This window comes from Pseudorasbora parva, chromosome 17 (genome assembly GCF_024679245.1).
Source record: "Pseudorasbora parva isolate DD20220531a chromosome 17, ASM2467924v1, whole genome shotgun sequence".
NCBI classification, from domain to species: Eukaryota; Metazoa; Chordata; class Actinopteri; order Cypriniformes; family Gobionidae; genus Pseudorasbora; species Pseudorasbora parva.
In genome coordinates this window covers 44,693,371-44,706,355 of record NC_090188.1, presented here as the reverse complement: position 1 = coordinate 44,706,355, position 12,985 = coordinate 44,693,371, and the positions used below count along the sequence as shown (strand labels likewise).

The 12,985-nt window shown below is 45.5% G+C and overlaps 2 protein-coding genes across 2 annotated transcripts in view; one reads left to right on the top strand and one right to left on the bottom strand.

The window, feature by feature from the left end:
- Window positions 1-2,121: 2,121 nt before the first annotated feature.
- LOC137044876 (prolyl-tRNA synthetase associated domain-containing protein 1-like) lies at window positions 2,122-5,123 on the top strand. The gene is made up of 2 exons (XM_067421241.1): window positions 2,122-2,453; window positions 4,261-5,123. The coding sequence occupies exons 1-2, from the start codon at window positions 2,373-2,375 to the stop codon at window positions 4,687-4,689; spliced, it is 510 nt and encodes a 169-aa protein (XP_067277342.1). The 5' UTR covers window positions 2,122-2,372; the 3' UTR covers window positions 4,690-5,123.
- A 1,436-nt stretch (window positions 5,124-6,559) lies between these two features.
- The window catches only part of ccdc88ab (coiled-coil domain containing 88Ab), a 91,136-nt gene continuing 84,710 nt past the window's right edge, over window positions 6,560-12,985 (bottom strand). The window contains exon 33 of the mRNA XM_067420673.1: window positions 6,560-7,052. The gene's annotated coding sequence lies outside the window, so the exon portion shown is untranslated. The remainder of the gene's footprint in view (window positions 7,053-12,985) is intronic.

The following is a 12,985-nucleotide window of genomic DNA, read 5'->3' as shown; positions in this document are numbered from 1 at the left end:
CCTCACTCCACTCCGACTCCACTCCCTCTCCACTCCTCACTCCACCCCACTCCTGATCCACTCCTGCTCCACTCCCTCTCCACTCCTCACTCCACTCCACTCCCTCTCCACTCCTCACTCCACTCCCAGTCCACTCCTGCTCTGCTCCCACTCCACTCCTCACTTCACTCCCACTCCACTCCCTCTCCACTCCCTCCCCACTCCTCACTCCACTCCCTCTCCACTCCTCACTCCACTCCTGCTCCCACTCCACTCCTGCTCCACTCCCACTCCACTCCTGCTCCCACTCCACTCCTGCTCCACTCCCTCTCCACTACCCACTCCACTCCTCACTCCACTCCCAATCCACTCCTCACTCCACTCCTGCTCTGCTACCACTCCACTCCCTCTCCACTCCTCACTCCACTCCCACTCCACTCCCTCTCCACTCCTCACTCCACTCCCACTCCACTCCCTCTCCACTCCTCACTCCACTCCCACTCCACTCCCTCTCCACTTCTCACTCCACTCCCTCTCCTGACTCTGCTCCCACTACACTCCCTCTCCTGACTTCATTCCCTCTCCTGACTCCCCTCCCACTCCTCTCCTGCTCCCTCTCCTGACTCCACTCCTGCTCCCACTCCTTCTCCACTCCTCACTACACTCCCTCTCCTGACTCCACTCCCTCTCCTCTCCTACTCCACTCCTTCTCCACTCCTCACTCCACTCCCTCTCCTGACTCCACTCCCTCTCCTCACTCCACTCCCTCTCCTGACTCTGCTCCCACTCCACTCCTGCTCTAGCCTAGAAATCTAGACGCCCCCTAGTGGCAGCAAATTTAATCTGCCTGCAAGTGTCGTCTAGGAACTCTCAATACCCTTCTGAGCTGTATTCCCCTCACTCTGGACGGGCCAATCACATCGTGTATAGAGTCGGTGGGCGGGGCCATAATGACGACGGCCGAGTTGCGTTTGCGTGCTTCTAGTAAACACAGAAACTGGCGAACGGCGGCGATGTTTCGAATCAGCTTTGACCGCGACTCTGGAAGACTTGAGTTAAGCTTTTCTCTGAGAAAAGAACAAAGAAAGGCACTGAAGTCATTCTGAAGAAGGGAAGATGTGCTCGAGTTTAGCCGACCGGATACGGCGAATGTTTAATCTGTCAGCTCTGCTTCACCTTCGTTGCTCTGGTTGGTGTAGCGCTATCCTATCGCGTGCAGAGGGAGTTTGACAGACAGCCGTTTATCCGCCCCTCGGATTGAGCCCTGTCTATGGCGAGTTTCCAGACCAAACACCTTGATGTGGGTCAGGCTTGTCAGGCTACTCCTGCTCCACTCCCACTCCACTTCCTCTCCACTCAGAGAAGAGATGAAGTTATTCTGATTCAGGATTATTAGCACAATAATAATGTGCACACATAAATCATTTACAATAAACGCTCCATAAAAATATGAACTATTGGTTTTGATGTCATGGTGAGTTTAACCCTTTAAATGGCCATAAAGAGACATCAGAAAAATAATGTATTGCTATTTTCCATCTTTTTAGGACACAAATAATACAACTTGATCCTTTTTATTTTTTTCAAAACACAACGGGAACCACATGCTCTGTTCGAGTCCCGGATGTCTCTGTAGCGTTGCCACGTGACCACAGAATAACCACAATGGGACGTCCCCTAATAATCCATGAACAGCTGCATTATATCCCAGAGGATGCTTTAGGAACGACCCTAATGTTCTGTGAAGGTTCGGGATTTACCATTCAGGGAATGGCTGCTGTTGCGTAGGCATGATATATATTCAGCAGAACTCCTCAAAGAATGTTAATTGTATGTTGTTAGAGAATAATTCTTCAAATACACATTTCCAAAAGAGCATTATACGGTGCCAGTTTAGGGTTAATAATATTGACAGTTATGATTATCTTCAGAACATGTACTGTAATAAAGGACCATTATATTTATCTTCAGAACATGTACTGTAATAAAGGACCATTATATTTATCTTCTGAACATGTTTTGTAAGGCTAGAGATTGGAGTGATTGTGATTGTGAACCAGCAGGGGGCGCTGTTCCACCACAGTCTGAGACCGGAAGCTCTTATATTACAGCTCTCCGATGATTGGTTTAACTTTATCAGTTCTTCCCTGTGATAGTTAGTGCTTTATTTTAGAGTTTTCTGAATATGCTTTAATGTGAGCAGAATTGCTATGCAATATTTACTGGAATGAGAGTTGATGGACACGTCGATGTTCCTTTACTCAACGCCGGTGAATGCTGACCAATCGCGGTAGTTTGGTGTGAGGCTGGCCAATCACAGTAGTTTGGTGTGAGGCTGGCCAATCACAGCGCTCATCTGCTGCAACACATGACCACATTCTGAAGCTGTCGCGATGGCGTCCGACAGGAGAAAAGAGCTGGAAGAGCTTCTGAAGCGCCTGAACATCGACACCACCTGCATCGAGCACCCGGAGGTGTGTGTGTGTGTGTGTGTGTGTGTGTGTGAGAGAGAGAGAGAGAGAGAGAGAGAGAGAGAGAGAGAGAGAGAGAGAGAGAGAGAGAGAGAGAGAGAGAAAGTGAAAGTGTGTGTGTGTGTGTGAGTGAGAGAGAGAGAGAGAGAGAGAGAGAGAGAGAGAGAAAGTGTGTGTGTTTGTGTGTGTGTGAGAGAGAAAGTGTGTGTGTGTGTGTGTGTGTGTGTTCCTTGTTTGGCAATACTTGTGAGGACACAAATGTCCTCACTTATATAGTAAAACATGAAAATGACCCACTAGTGAGGACATTGGACTGGTCTTCACTAGTTAAAAAGGCTTATAAATCAGCCAAAACATGTTTTTATATAAATCTGTTGATCTGCACATGTTTCTGTGATGGGGAGGTTTAGGGGCAGGGGTTGGGTTAGGGGATAGAAAATATCATTGACCTGATATAAAATCAATGGAAGTCTATGTAATGTCCTCACTAATATAGTGAAACAAACCTGTGTGTGTGTGTGTGTGTGTGTGTGTGTGTGTGTGTGTGTGTGTGTGTGTGTGTGTGTGTGTGTGTGTGTGTGAGCCTGTTTATGTGGTTTATGAGGACACAAATTTGTTTAACTACATGGGTATTACACTGGTATTACACTATAAATGTGGTTTATGAGGACATATCAAATGTCCTCATAATTCAAATGGCCTTAAAAACATACTAAATGATGTTTTTTTGAGAAAGTAAAAATGCAGAATGTTTCCTGTGATGGGTAGGTTTAGGGGCAGTGTGTGTGTGTGTGTGTGTGTGTGTGTGTGTGTGTGTGTGTGTGTGTGTGATGGGTAGGTTTAGGGGCAGGGGCAGTGTAAGGGGATAGAAAATACGGTTTGTACAGTATAAAAACCATTACGCCTATGGAGAGTCCCTGTAAACCACATAGACCAACATGTGTGTGTGTGTGTGTGTGTGTGTGAGAGAGAAAGAAAGTGTGTGTGTGTGTGTGTGTGTGTGTGTGTGTGCGTGTGTGTGTGTGAGAGAGAGAGAGATAGAGAGAGAGAGAGAGAAAGAAAGAAAAGGAAAAACATTAAAAAAAACATTTTTATAAATCATAATTATGACTTAGCCCTACTGTGCAAATTTGTGACTAACACTAAATAAATAAATAAATAATTTAACACAAAAAAAGTAACGTGTATGTATTTAAATAAATTAATTTGCTTTGCTCCTTAGTGCCAATTGGGCATCGTTTAAATGCCACGGCCGACCTGAGCATTGTTTCTGACCATGTCCATCCCTTTATGACCTCCATGTGCCCATCCTCTGAGGGCTACTTCCAGCAGGATAATGCACCATGTCACAAAGCTCCAATCATTTCAGATTGGTTTCTTGAACATGACAATGAGTTGACTGAACTAAAATGGCCGCCACAGTCCCCAGATCTCAACCCAATAGAGCATCTTTGGGATGTGGTGGAACGGGAGCTTCGTGCCCTGGATGTGCATCCCACAAATCTCCATCAACTGCAAGATGCTCTCCTATCAATATGGGCCGACATTTCTAAAGAATGCTTTCAGCAGCTTGTTGATCAATGCCACGGAGAATTAAGGCAGTTCTGAAGAAGAAAGGGTCAAACACAGCATTAGTGTGTGCTCCTAATAATCCTTTAGGGGAGGGTAGTATTATTATGGCTTATGTCATAAGTATGACAACTAGCTTTATAATTGCCCAAGCGGTTGTGGAGGTGTTTATTGAGTGTGTGTGTGTGTGTGTGTGTGTATCCCCAAAATGTACAAAAGCCTAATGCGTGTGTGTGTGCAGGTGCTGACGGTGGAGCAGATGCTCCCTCATGTGGCTCATCTGGCCGGTGCGGTGACTAAGAACCTGTTCCTGAAGGATAAGAAGCGTAAGGGCCTGTGGCTGCTGTGTGTGCGGCACGACCGCGAGCTGGATCTGAGCCATGTGTCGCGGCAGCTGGGCCTGGGCGGAGGGAACCTGCGGCTGGCGGACGAGGCGGTGCTGATGGAGAAGCTGTGTGTGCGGCAGGGCTCGGTGACTCCACTCGCGCTCTTCTGCGACACGGACCGCAGCGTCACGCTGGTGCTGGACCAGGACTTGACCCACGGAGGGCACCAGCGGGTCTACTGCCACCCCATGACCAACAGCGCCACCATGGGGCTGGCTCCGGACGACCTGCTGCGCTTCCTGCAGGAGACCCAGCACGAGCCCGTCCTGCTGAGCTTCGACTGACCGGTCATGTGACGCATTACTGCTGGTCACGTGACACTCGGCTCAGTTTGATTGGCAGCTCATGCGCGTCAGACTTTCTTGCTCTGCTGGTTTTCCTCAAAGGGCTCTTTCTGTCAGTGTTGGTCATCTTCAACAGGGATTGCATGTGGTTCTGATTCTGAGTCCCCTACTCTTGTCTTATCACTGTTACGCCGGCGACACACATCTCTAACTCTGATGATGGTGGTCATAATCTCATCTCCTGCCGTCATGAGGATACGCCAAAGCCTTTGGCTCCTCGTGTGTGGCTGGTTCTGGGAGCAGATAGTTCCCATCTTTAACCACAGGGTCTTTAACCTTCCATTCTGAGGGATTATTTGATAAGTGCCATTGTTAAAGTAAGCTTTTTTCAACTCTGGTTGACTGCCAAATTAAAACAGTTCCTCTCAAAGAAAGACTTGCATTAGTGATTCACGTCTGGATTGCTGTAATTCCTGATATGTGGGTCTGCTTCAGTCCTCTCTTCAACATCTGCAGGTTTGCGTTAGACTTCTAACGGGTACAGAGAAAAGAGAGCGCATCACCCTGTTCTCGCTTCCCTACATCAGTTACCAGTTAGATTTAAGGTTCTGATGTTCACTATATTGCCATAAGTATTGGGATGCGCCTCCAAATCATTGAATTCAGGTGATCAATCACTTCCAATTACGTAAAATCACAGAGCATCATAAACAATCACCCTTGAGTCTGGGTTTGGCGGTCGCCAGGAGAACGGGACTCGCCTGACTGCAGTGTGCCAAGTGTAAAGTTTAGTGGACGGGGGGTTATGGGGGGTTGTTTTTCAGGGGTTGGCCCCTTAGTTCCAGTGAAAGGAACTCTTAATGCTTCACCAAGATATTTTAGACAATTTCTGAATACTCCACTTAGATATTTTCGACAATTTCATGCTCCCATCTTTGTGGGATCAGTGTGCGGACGGCCCCTTCCTGTCCCAGCATGACTGCGCTCCAGTGCACAAAGCGTCGGCCCATAAACACACTCCTAAACCTTGAGGAAAGCCTTCCCAGAAGAGCTGGAGCTGTTAGAGAGGGTGGGCCGAGTCCAGATTAAACCCCAGGGATGGGCGATGTATCGCGATAGACACTTTATTGATATCAATAAATAATGCGTTCAATAATTTTTTTTTCTTCGTCGGAAGAAACCAGAGGTTGCGAAGCAAGTTTGGTTGCATGGACAAAGGCACTCGTTCTCTGGTAACCTAGCAACGTAGGGAGTGACACACTAACAGCCAATCATGTAACAGTATCAAGTTTGGGGATCGATCCTGAACGTGCGAGCCGCAGCGAGTACGGCAGTTTTTTGGATTTTGTAAGTCTGACTGTAGTCAAACCAAAGTCGTCTGCAAATTCTGCAAGACCGTTGTCCCAACCAAAACTGGTCATACCACAAACTTGATTTACCGCCTTCACCCTTTGGTCCGGCTCCGCCGTTCGGGAAGTGTTTATACTCGACACGCTCACCGCTGTGCTATTGTTTGAAACGACATGGAGCGGTAACATTACTCTGCATCAGTGCCTTATGATAAAGCATCTAAAACACCATCAGACACACTTCATCAGACTCACATCATCACACACACACACACACTTGTTCTCTTTGGCCTGTGTTGCTTGACATGTGTAGGGTTTTATTTCTTTGGTTCTGTTCTATGAGTCTGTTTTTATTATACCTTACCGATATGTAATTCTGCTTTTGTCTACTGTACTTCCCTAATTGATCAGCCAACACTGGTGGTTTTTAAATGTGCTTTATAAATAAATGTGAAGCTCATGGAAGAAATAAGCAGACGCCAGTACGTTTATCACATCAAATGACTTTATGAAAAGAGGAATGAAGCGGCATGAGACGCTCACACAGGAAAACAACACCGGCCTCGCTTTCTCTTGGGACACACACACACACACACACACACACACACACTCACAGGGTGATCTCAGGGTTTAATCTCCATGTGGGGACATTTGGTCCTCTAGTGTAGTAAAGCAAACACTCACACATTCACACACACACTCATTCTTTATTTTTTGGTGTTTTTGACAGGCTCAGGGTGTGTTATTAGGGTAGTGATTCAGCTCCACATGACAGTGTTCGATGATCTGGTGACGGTCGGTCCGTGTGAAGCTCAGCAGCCGTGTGTGTGTGTGTGTGTGTGTGTGTGTGTGTTAAAACACTCTTTCAGCTTCGTTAAGAAATCCTTTTGGGTCCTTGATTCAAGGAAAAAGAAGGACATTTCTTTATGTCAGTTCTGAGGGGTCCATGATTAAAAGAGTGAGAAACAGACGGTGTTTCCCAGGGCAGGAGATCTTCAGTCGTCAGGGGTATCTCTGCGAAGGAGAAAGAGAAAGACAGATGAGCAAAGGAGAAAAAGACAGATGAGCGATGGAGAAAGAGAGATGGAGAAAGAGAAAGACAGATGAGCGATTGAGAAAGAGAGATGGAGAAAGAAAAAGACAGATGAGCGATGGAGAAAGATAAAGAGAGATGGAGAAAGAGAAAGACAGATGAGCGATGGAGAAAGAGAGATGGAGAAAGAGAAAGACAGATGAGTGATGGAGAAAGATAAAGAGAGATGGAGAAAGAGAAAGACAGATGAGCGATGGAGAAAGAGAAAGAGAGATGGAGAAAGAGAAAGACAGATGAGTGATGGAGAAAGAGCTTCATCCCGAGGAAACACTGCCATTTAACCACCAGAGCGTTTGACACACACCTGCTTATTAAAGGGGTACTTCAGCACTGGGAAGATGAATCTGTATTTAAACTGGGTCATCAATGAAGTAGAAATTATTTTTAAATTTGGTGCCTTCTAGACTGAGAAAAGACAAAAAATGTATTTTTGTCTCATGGGGATGAAAGACTACAATTCCCAGAATGCTTCGCTGCCCTGTGAGGCCATTCCCAAAGCCACCGCTACTGGATTACTGTGACTGAGTTAGAGAAGACACTACGATTAAAACCTGAACGTGTCTGTTCAGTATAATGAGTGAGTCGCCGCGCGAGTATCACAGCACTGAGCACTGACTGCAGGAGTGAGAGAAATGAGCTGATGAGCTCTCGTGATGAGCGCTGAGGTAATCGCCACTACACTCGCGGCATACATTCACAACGCGAGTTCAGTCTGGCGCGTTTCAGTTCATGCCTTTGCAAGCTTAACTTTCATAGGACATACATAGAACTTACATTGCTCACCATAGCTCCGTTTAAATGAGTGCCTGTAGCTGAGCTGAGCTGTGAGTGTGATCTCCATCCTCATGTGTGGGTGTAAAACGTGGAAACGGCTCCCTCTGCTGGCTGTAGTCTTTAGCCTTTGGGCAAACATTCCTCCGATGAAGCAAATATCGTCAATTTGCATCATAGGAGGAATTTTTCCCAAAATAAAATGCATAAATCTCTTGTCTCAGGGGGATATGAGGGGGGAAAGCACAATCATTTGAATATACTCCAGGGTTTCTGCTGATACAAAGCCATATGCTAATCGCTGAAGGAACCCTTTAAGCACCTTTCCTGTGGAAGCAAGGGCGCGTTGGGTTCGTGATGGAGGGCTGAGAAAAGGCGTGGCAGGGTTATATAGACACTGCATATGCATTTCTCTGAGTGTCCCTTTCCGACGACGTGTTTATGGGAGGAGAGGATGTAGATGATCATGAGGTGGTTTACTAAGGTTTGCTCTCGTGTGTTTACTGCCTAATGAAAGCATGTCTTAAACCAGCCGCTAACGGCAGATTGTGCTGGTCATGATGGGAACGGTCACACGCTGAACTTTACATCAGGGCTTTTATGGGATTGGGAACTTCACATCAGGGCTTTTATGGGATTGGGAACTTCACATCAGGGCTTTTATGGGATTGGGAACTTTACATCAGGGCTTTTATGGGATTGGAAACTTCACATCAGGGCTTTTATGGGATTGGGAACTTCACATCAGGGCTTTTATGGGATTGGGAACTTCACATCAGGGCTTTTATGGGATTGGGAACTTTACATCAGGGCTTTTATGGGATTGGGAACTTCACATCAGGGCTTTTATGGGATTGGGAACTTTACATCAGGGCTTTTATGGGATTGGAAACTTCACATCAGGGCTTTTATGGGATTGGGAACTTCACATCAGGGCTTTTATGGGATTGGGAACTTCACATCAGGGCTTTTATGGGATTGGGAACTTCACATCAGGGCTTTTATGGGATTGGGAACTTCACATCAGGGCTTTTATGGGATTGGGAACTTTACATCAGGGCTTTTATGGGATTGGGAACTTTACATCAGGGCTTTTATGGGATTGGGAACTTCACATCAGGGCTTTTATGGGATTGGGAACTTCACATCAGGGCTTTTATGGGATTGGGAACTTCACATCAGGGCTTTTATGGGATTGGGAACTTCACATCAGGGCTTTTATGGGATTGGGAACTTCACATCAGGGCTTTTATGGGATTGGAAACTTCACATCAGGGCTTTTATGGGATTGGGAACTTCACATCAGGGCTTTTATGGGATTGGGAACTTCACATCAGGGCTTTTATGGGATTGGGAACTTCACATCAGGGCTTTTATGGGATTGGGAACTTCACATCAGGGCTTTTATGGGATTGGGAACTTTACATCAGGGCTTTTATGGGATTGGGAACTTCACATCAGGGCTTTTATGGGATTGGGAACTTTACATCAGGGCTTTTATGGGATTGGGAACTTTACATCAGGGCTTTTATGGGATTGGGAACTTCACATCAGGGCTTTTATGGGATTGGGAACTTCACATCAGGGCTTTTATGGGATTGGGAACTTTACATCAGGGCTTTTATGGGATTGGGAACTTTACATCAGGGCTTTTATGGGATTGGGAACTTCACATCAGGGCTTTTATGGGATTGGGAACTTCACATCAGGGCTTTTATGGGATTGGGAACTTTACATCAGGGCTTTTATGGGATTGGGAACTTTACATCAGGGCTTTTATGGGATTGGGAACTTTACATCAGGGCTTTTATGGGATTGGGAACATCGCATCAGGGCTTTTATGGGATTGGGAACTTTACATCAGGGCTTTTATGGGATTGGGAACTTTACATCAGGGCTTTTATGGGATTGGGAACTTCACATCAGGGCTTTTATGGGATTGGGAACTTTACATCAGGGCTTTTATGGGATTGGGAACTTCACATCAGGGCTTTTATGGGATTGGGAACTTCACATCAGGGCTTTTATGGGATTGGGAACTTCACATCAGGGCTTTTATGGGATTGGGAACTTTACATCAGGGCTTTTATGGGATTGGGAACTTCACATCAGGGCTTTTATGGGATTGGGAACTTCACATCAGGGCTTTTATGGGATTGGGAACTTTACATCAGGGCTTTTATGGGATTGGGAACTTCACATCAGGGCTTTTATGGGATTGGGAACTTCACATCAGGGCTTTTATGGGATTGGGAACTTCACATCAGGGCTTTTATGGGATTGGGAACTTCACATCAGGGCTTTTATGGGATTGGGCTCTCACACGGATTTGGCCTGTTTTGTAAATCTATCATTTCTGTGACAGCAGACTTCTGAACACACCAAGAATGAGAACTATAACGATATCTATCAGTGTCACACCAGCGTGTTTATTATAAGCGCTGCAGTTTTGTCGTCTGTCTCTTTAAATGCTCTCGCTCTGTAAGGCAGGATGAATTCTGATTGGCTGTCAGGGTTTTTATTGTTCACCAGCCTGAAATCGTTCCTCTGTGCCATTATCATTATTGTTGTGCTGTGGACTATTTATTCCTTTACATTTAGAACGATTTTTAAAGCCATATTGTTATCATTATTGACATTGTGAACATTCACATTCCAGACACATTTTCCCACAGTTATGGCAGTCATTTTGGAATCTAATTGCTCTCTGCCTTCATTATCCAGAAAATAGCAGGAGATAAACACTAGAGCGTTCATGCTGACAGAACAGTTTCAGTTGAGGGGAAAACTTACCCCATTTCCTGTGAAAACAAGTTTACAATCACGTCTCACATCTCTTGTTCTACAAACAATACCCCATAATGATAATGTGAAAAAAGTTAACATTTTAGCAAATTTATTGAAAATAAGAAACAAATCAAATTATATATATATATATATATATATATATATATATATATATATATATTAGCCGCACCATCATCTCTCATGCATTTCGCCGCGTTTGAAAGCTGTGTAAGAAAGCTGTCTGTGCTCCGGTTGGTCAGCGGCACTCGTGACGGAACCCGTCGTGAAGGACCGCTAAAAAATTCAATATGCTAGTCTTTCTGTCATGACGTGGTGACCAATCGCAGACACGGATTCGGTTGTCGTATACTATGACACACTATACGAGATGAAACGACCGATTCTTGCATCCCGACGTCCATTATCATTTACGAATCCCTACGACACCTTACATCAAACACATCGGGCCAAATTCAGGCTAATATCGTGTAGTCTGAAGCAGGCATTAGAGCCTCAAGTCTTCTTGAGTCTGATGCTCAAGCTTGGCACTCCTGTTTTTGGGCAGTTTCTCCTGTTCTTCTGTGCAGGACCTCTCAAGCTCCATCAGGTTTGACGGGTAGCGTCGGTGCACAGCCATTCTCAGATCTCCACAGATGTTTAATCAGGTTCAGGTCTGGGCTCTGGCTTAACTTAGGGTCGTTGTCCTGTTGGAAGATGAATCTTCACCCCAGTCTGAGGTCCAGAGCGTTCTGGTGCAGGTCTTCATCAAGGATATCTCTTTACATTACTGCATTCATCTTTCCCTCGATCCGGACTAGTCTCCCAGTTCCTGCTGCTGAGAAAAACCCCCACATCATGATGCTGCCACCACCATGCTTCACTGTAGGGAAGGGATTGTCCAGAAGATGAGCGGTGCCTGGTTTCCTCCAGAGTTCAATCTGTGTTTCATCAGACCAGAGGACTGTGTTTCTCATGGTCTGAGAGTCCTTCAGGAGCCTTTTGTCAAAGTCCAGATGGGCTGTCATGTGCCTATTCCTGAGGCGTGGCTTCCGTCTCTCAGGCCTGATTGGTGGAGAGCTGCAGAGATGGCTGTTCTTCTGGAAGCTTCTCCTCTTCCAAAGACTGAACATCGGGTTCTTGGTCTTCTCCCTGATTATACATTTGCAAAGATTTCAAACAAACTACTTTCATGTTGTCATTATGGGTATTGTTTGTAGAATTGTGAGGAAAATAATGAATTTAATCCATTTTGAAATAAGGCGGTAACATAACAAAATGTGGAAAAAGTGAAGCGCGGTGAATACTTTCCGGATGCTCTGTATATTCCCTGTATATTCCTCTGTATATGCTAAAATCTCATCCAGAGATGATGGAGATCACTGCGAGTGGAAAACACGGATCTCAAAGCAAAGGGAGGGCTTCGCTCTAAACACACTTCATACTGTCAGTGTGCGATATGGCCACACAAAGCCTTATCGCGCTTTCACATTTAATTCATTCAACAGATACCGTCCTGTAAACAACATTGTAGACAATTTAAGTTATTATGAGAAGTTTTAAAATATTTGGTTCATTCTGAAGTTTAGCTGACAAACATGCTACAGCTATCACACCAAACGCTTTAACTGGACCAGATGAGACGAGTCACAGGACAGCAGAGACGTGGAGAGATAAAGCACAGCTGAAATACTGTGGAAAAGGGTGATTAAACTGATTAAAATATTTCAGTATAGATATGTATCTACATTCTTATATTTTTCAGAACACAAGAGATTCTGGGCTGTTTAAAAACATTCGTGTCTGGAGCCTGAGAAGCCCTGGGGCCAAGAGCCCATCTCCCAACACTAATGCCCATAATGCTTCAGCGCTGGCTGTGCTCCTGCTGGGATTATCCGGATATGGGAGAACAGAACCGGAGCGCTGGGAAGCCCACTGACACACTTCTCAAAATACCTTCATTCTGATGTAAAGATGAAGTCTGAAAGATTCAACATCCTCCAACTGCGGCCCCAAATGGGCGTTATCGTGCTGGTGGGGGTTTCCGTTTTCGCAGACTGGAACGCCCCTTCTTCTTCTTCCTCGCCTCTTCTGCTGAACTGCTAGCTGTCAACATCAGGATTAATATGTTCAACATTCACTAGTTAGTTACATGCCACTTTCTAAAGCCAGGTGGCGTGTTATCTGTGCGCATGTTGAGCTATCCGCGTGTATGTCTACTCCGTCTGATTCCACGTGAATCTAGTCTACACCTAAACGATCCATCATCTCCGCATGTGATTCCGTGTGTATTTCTACT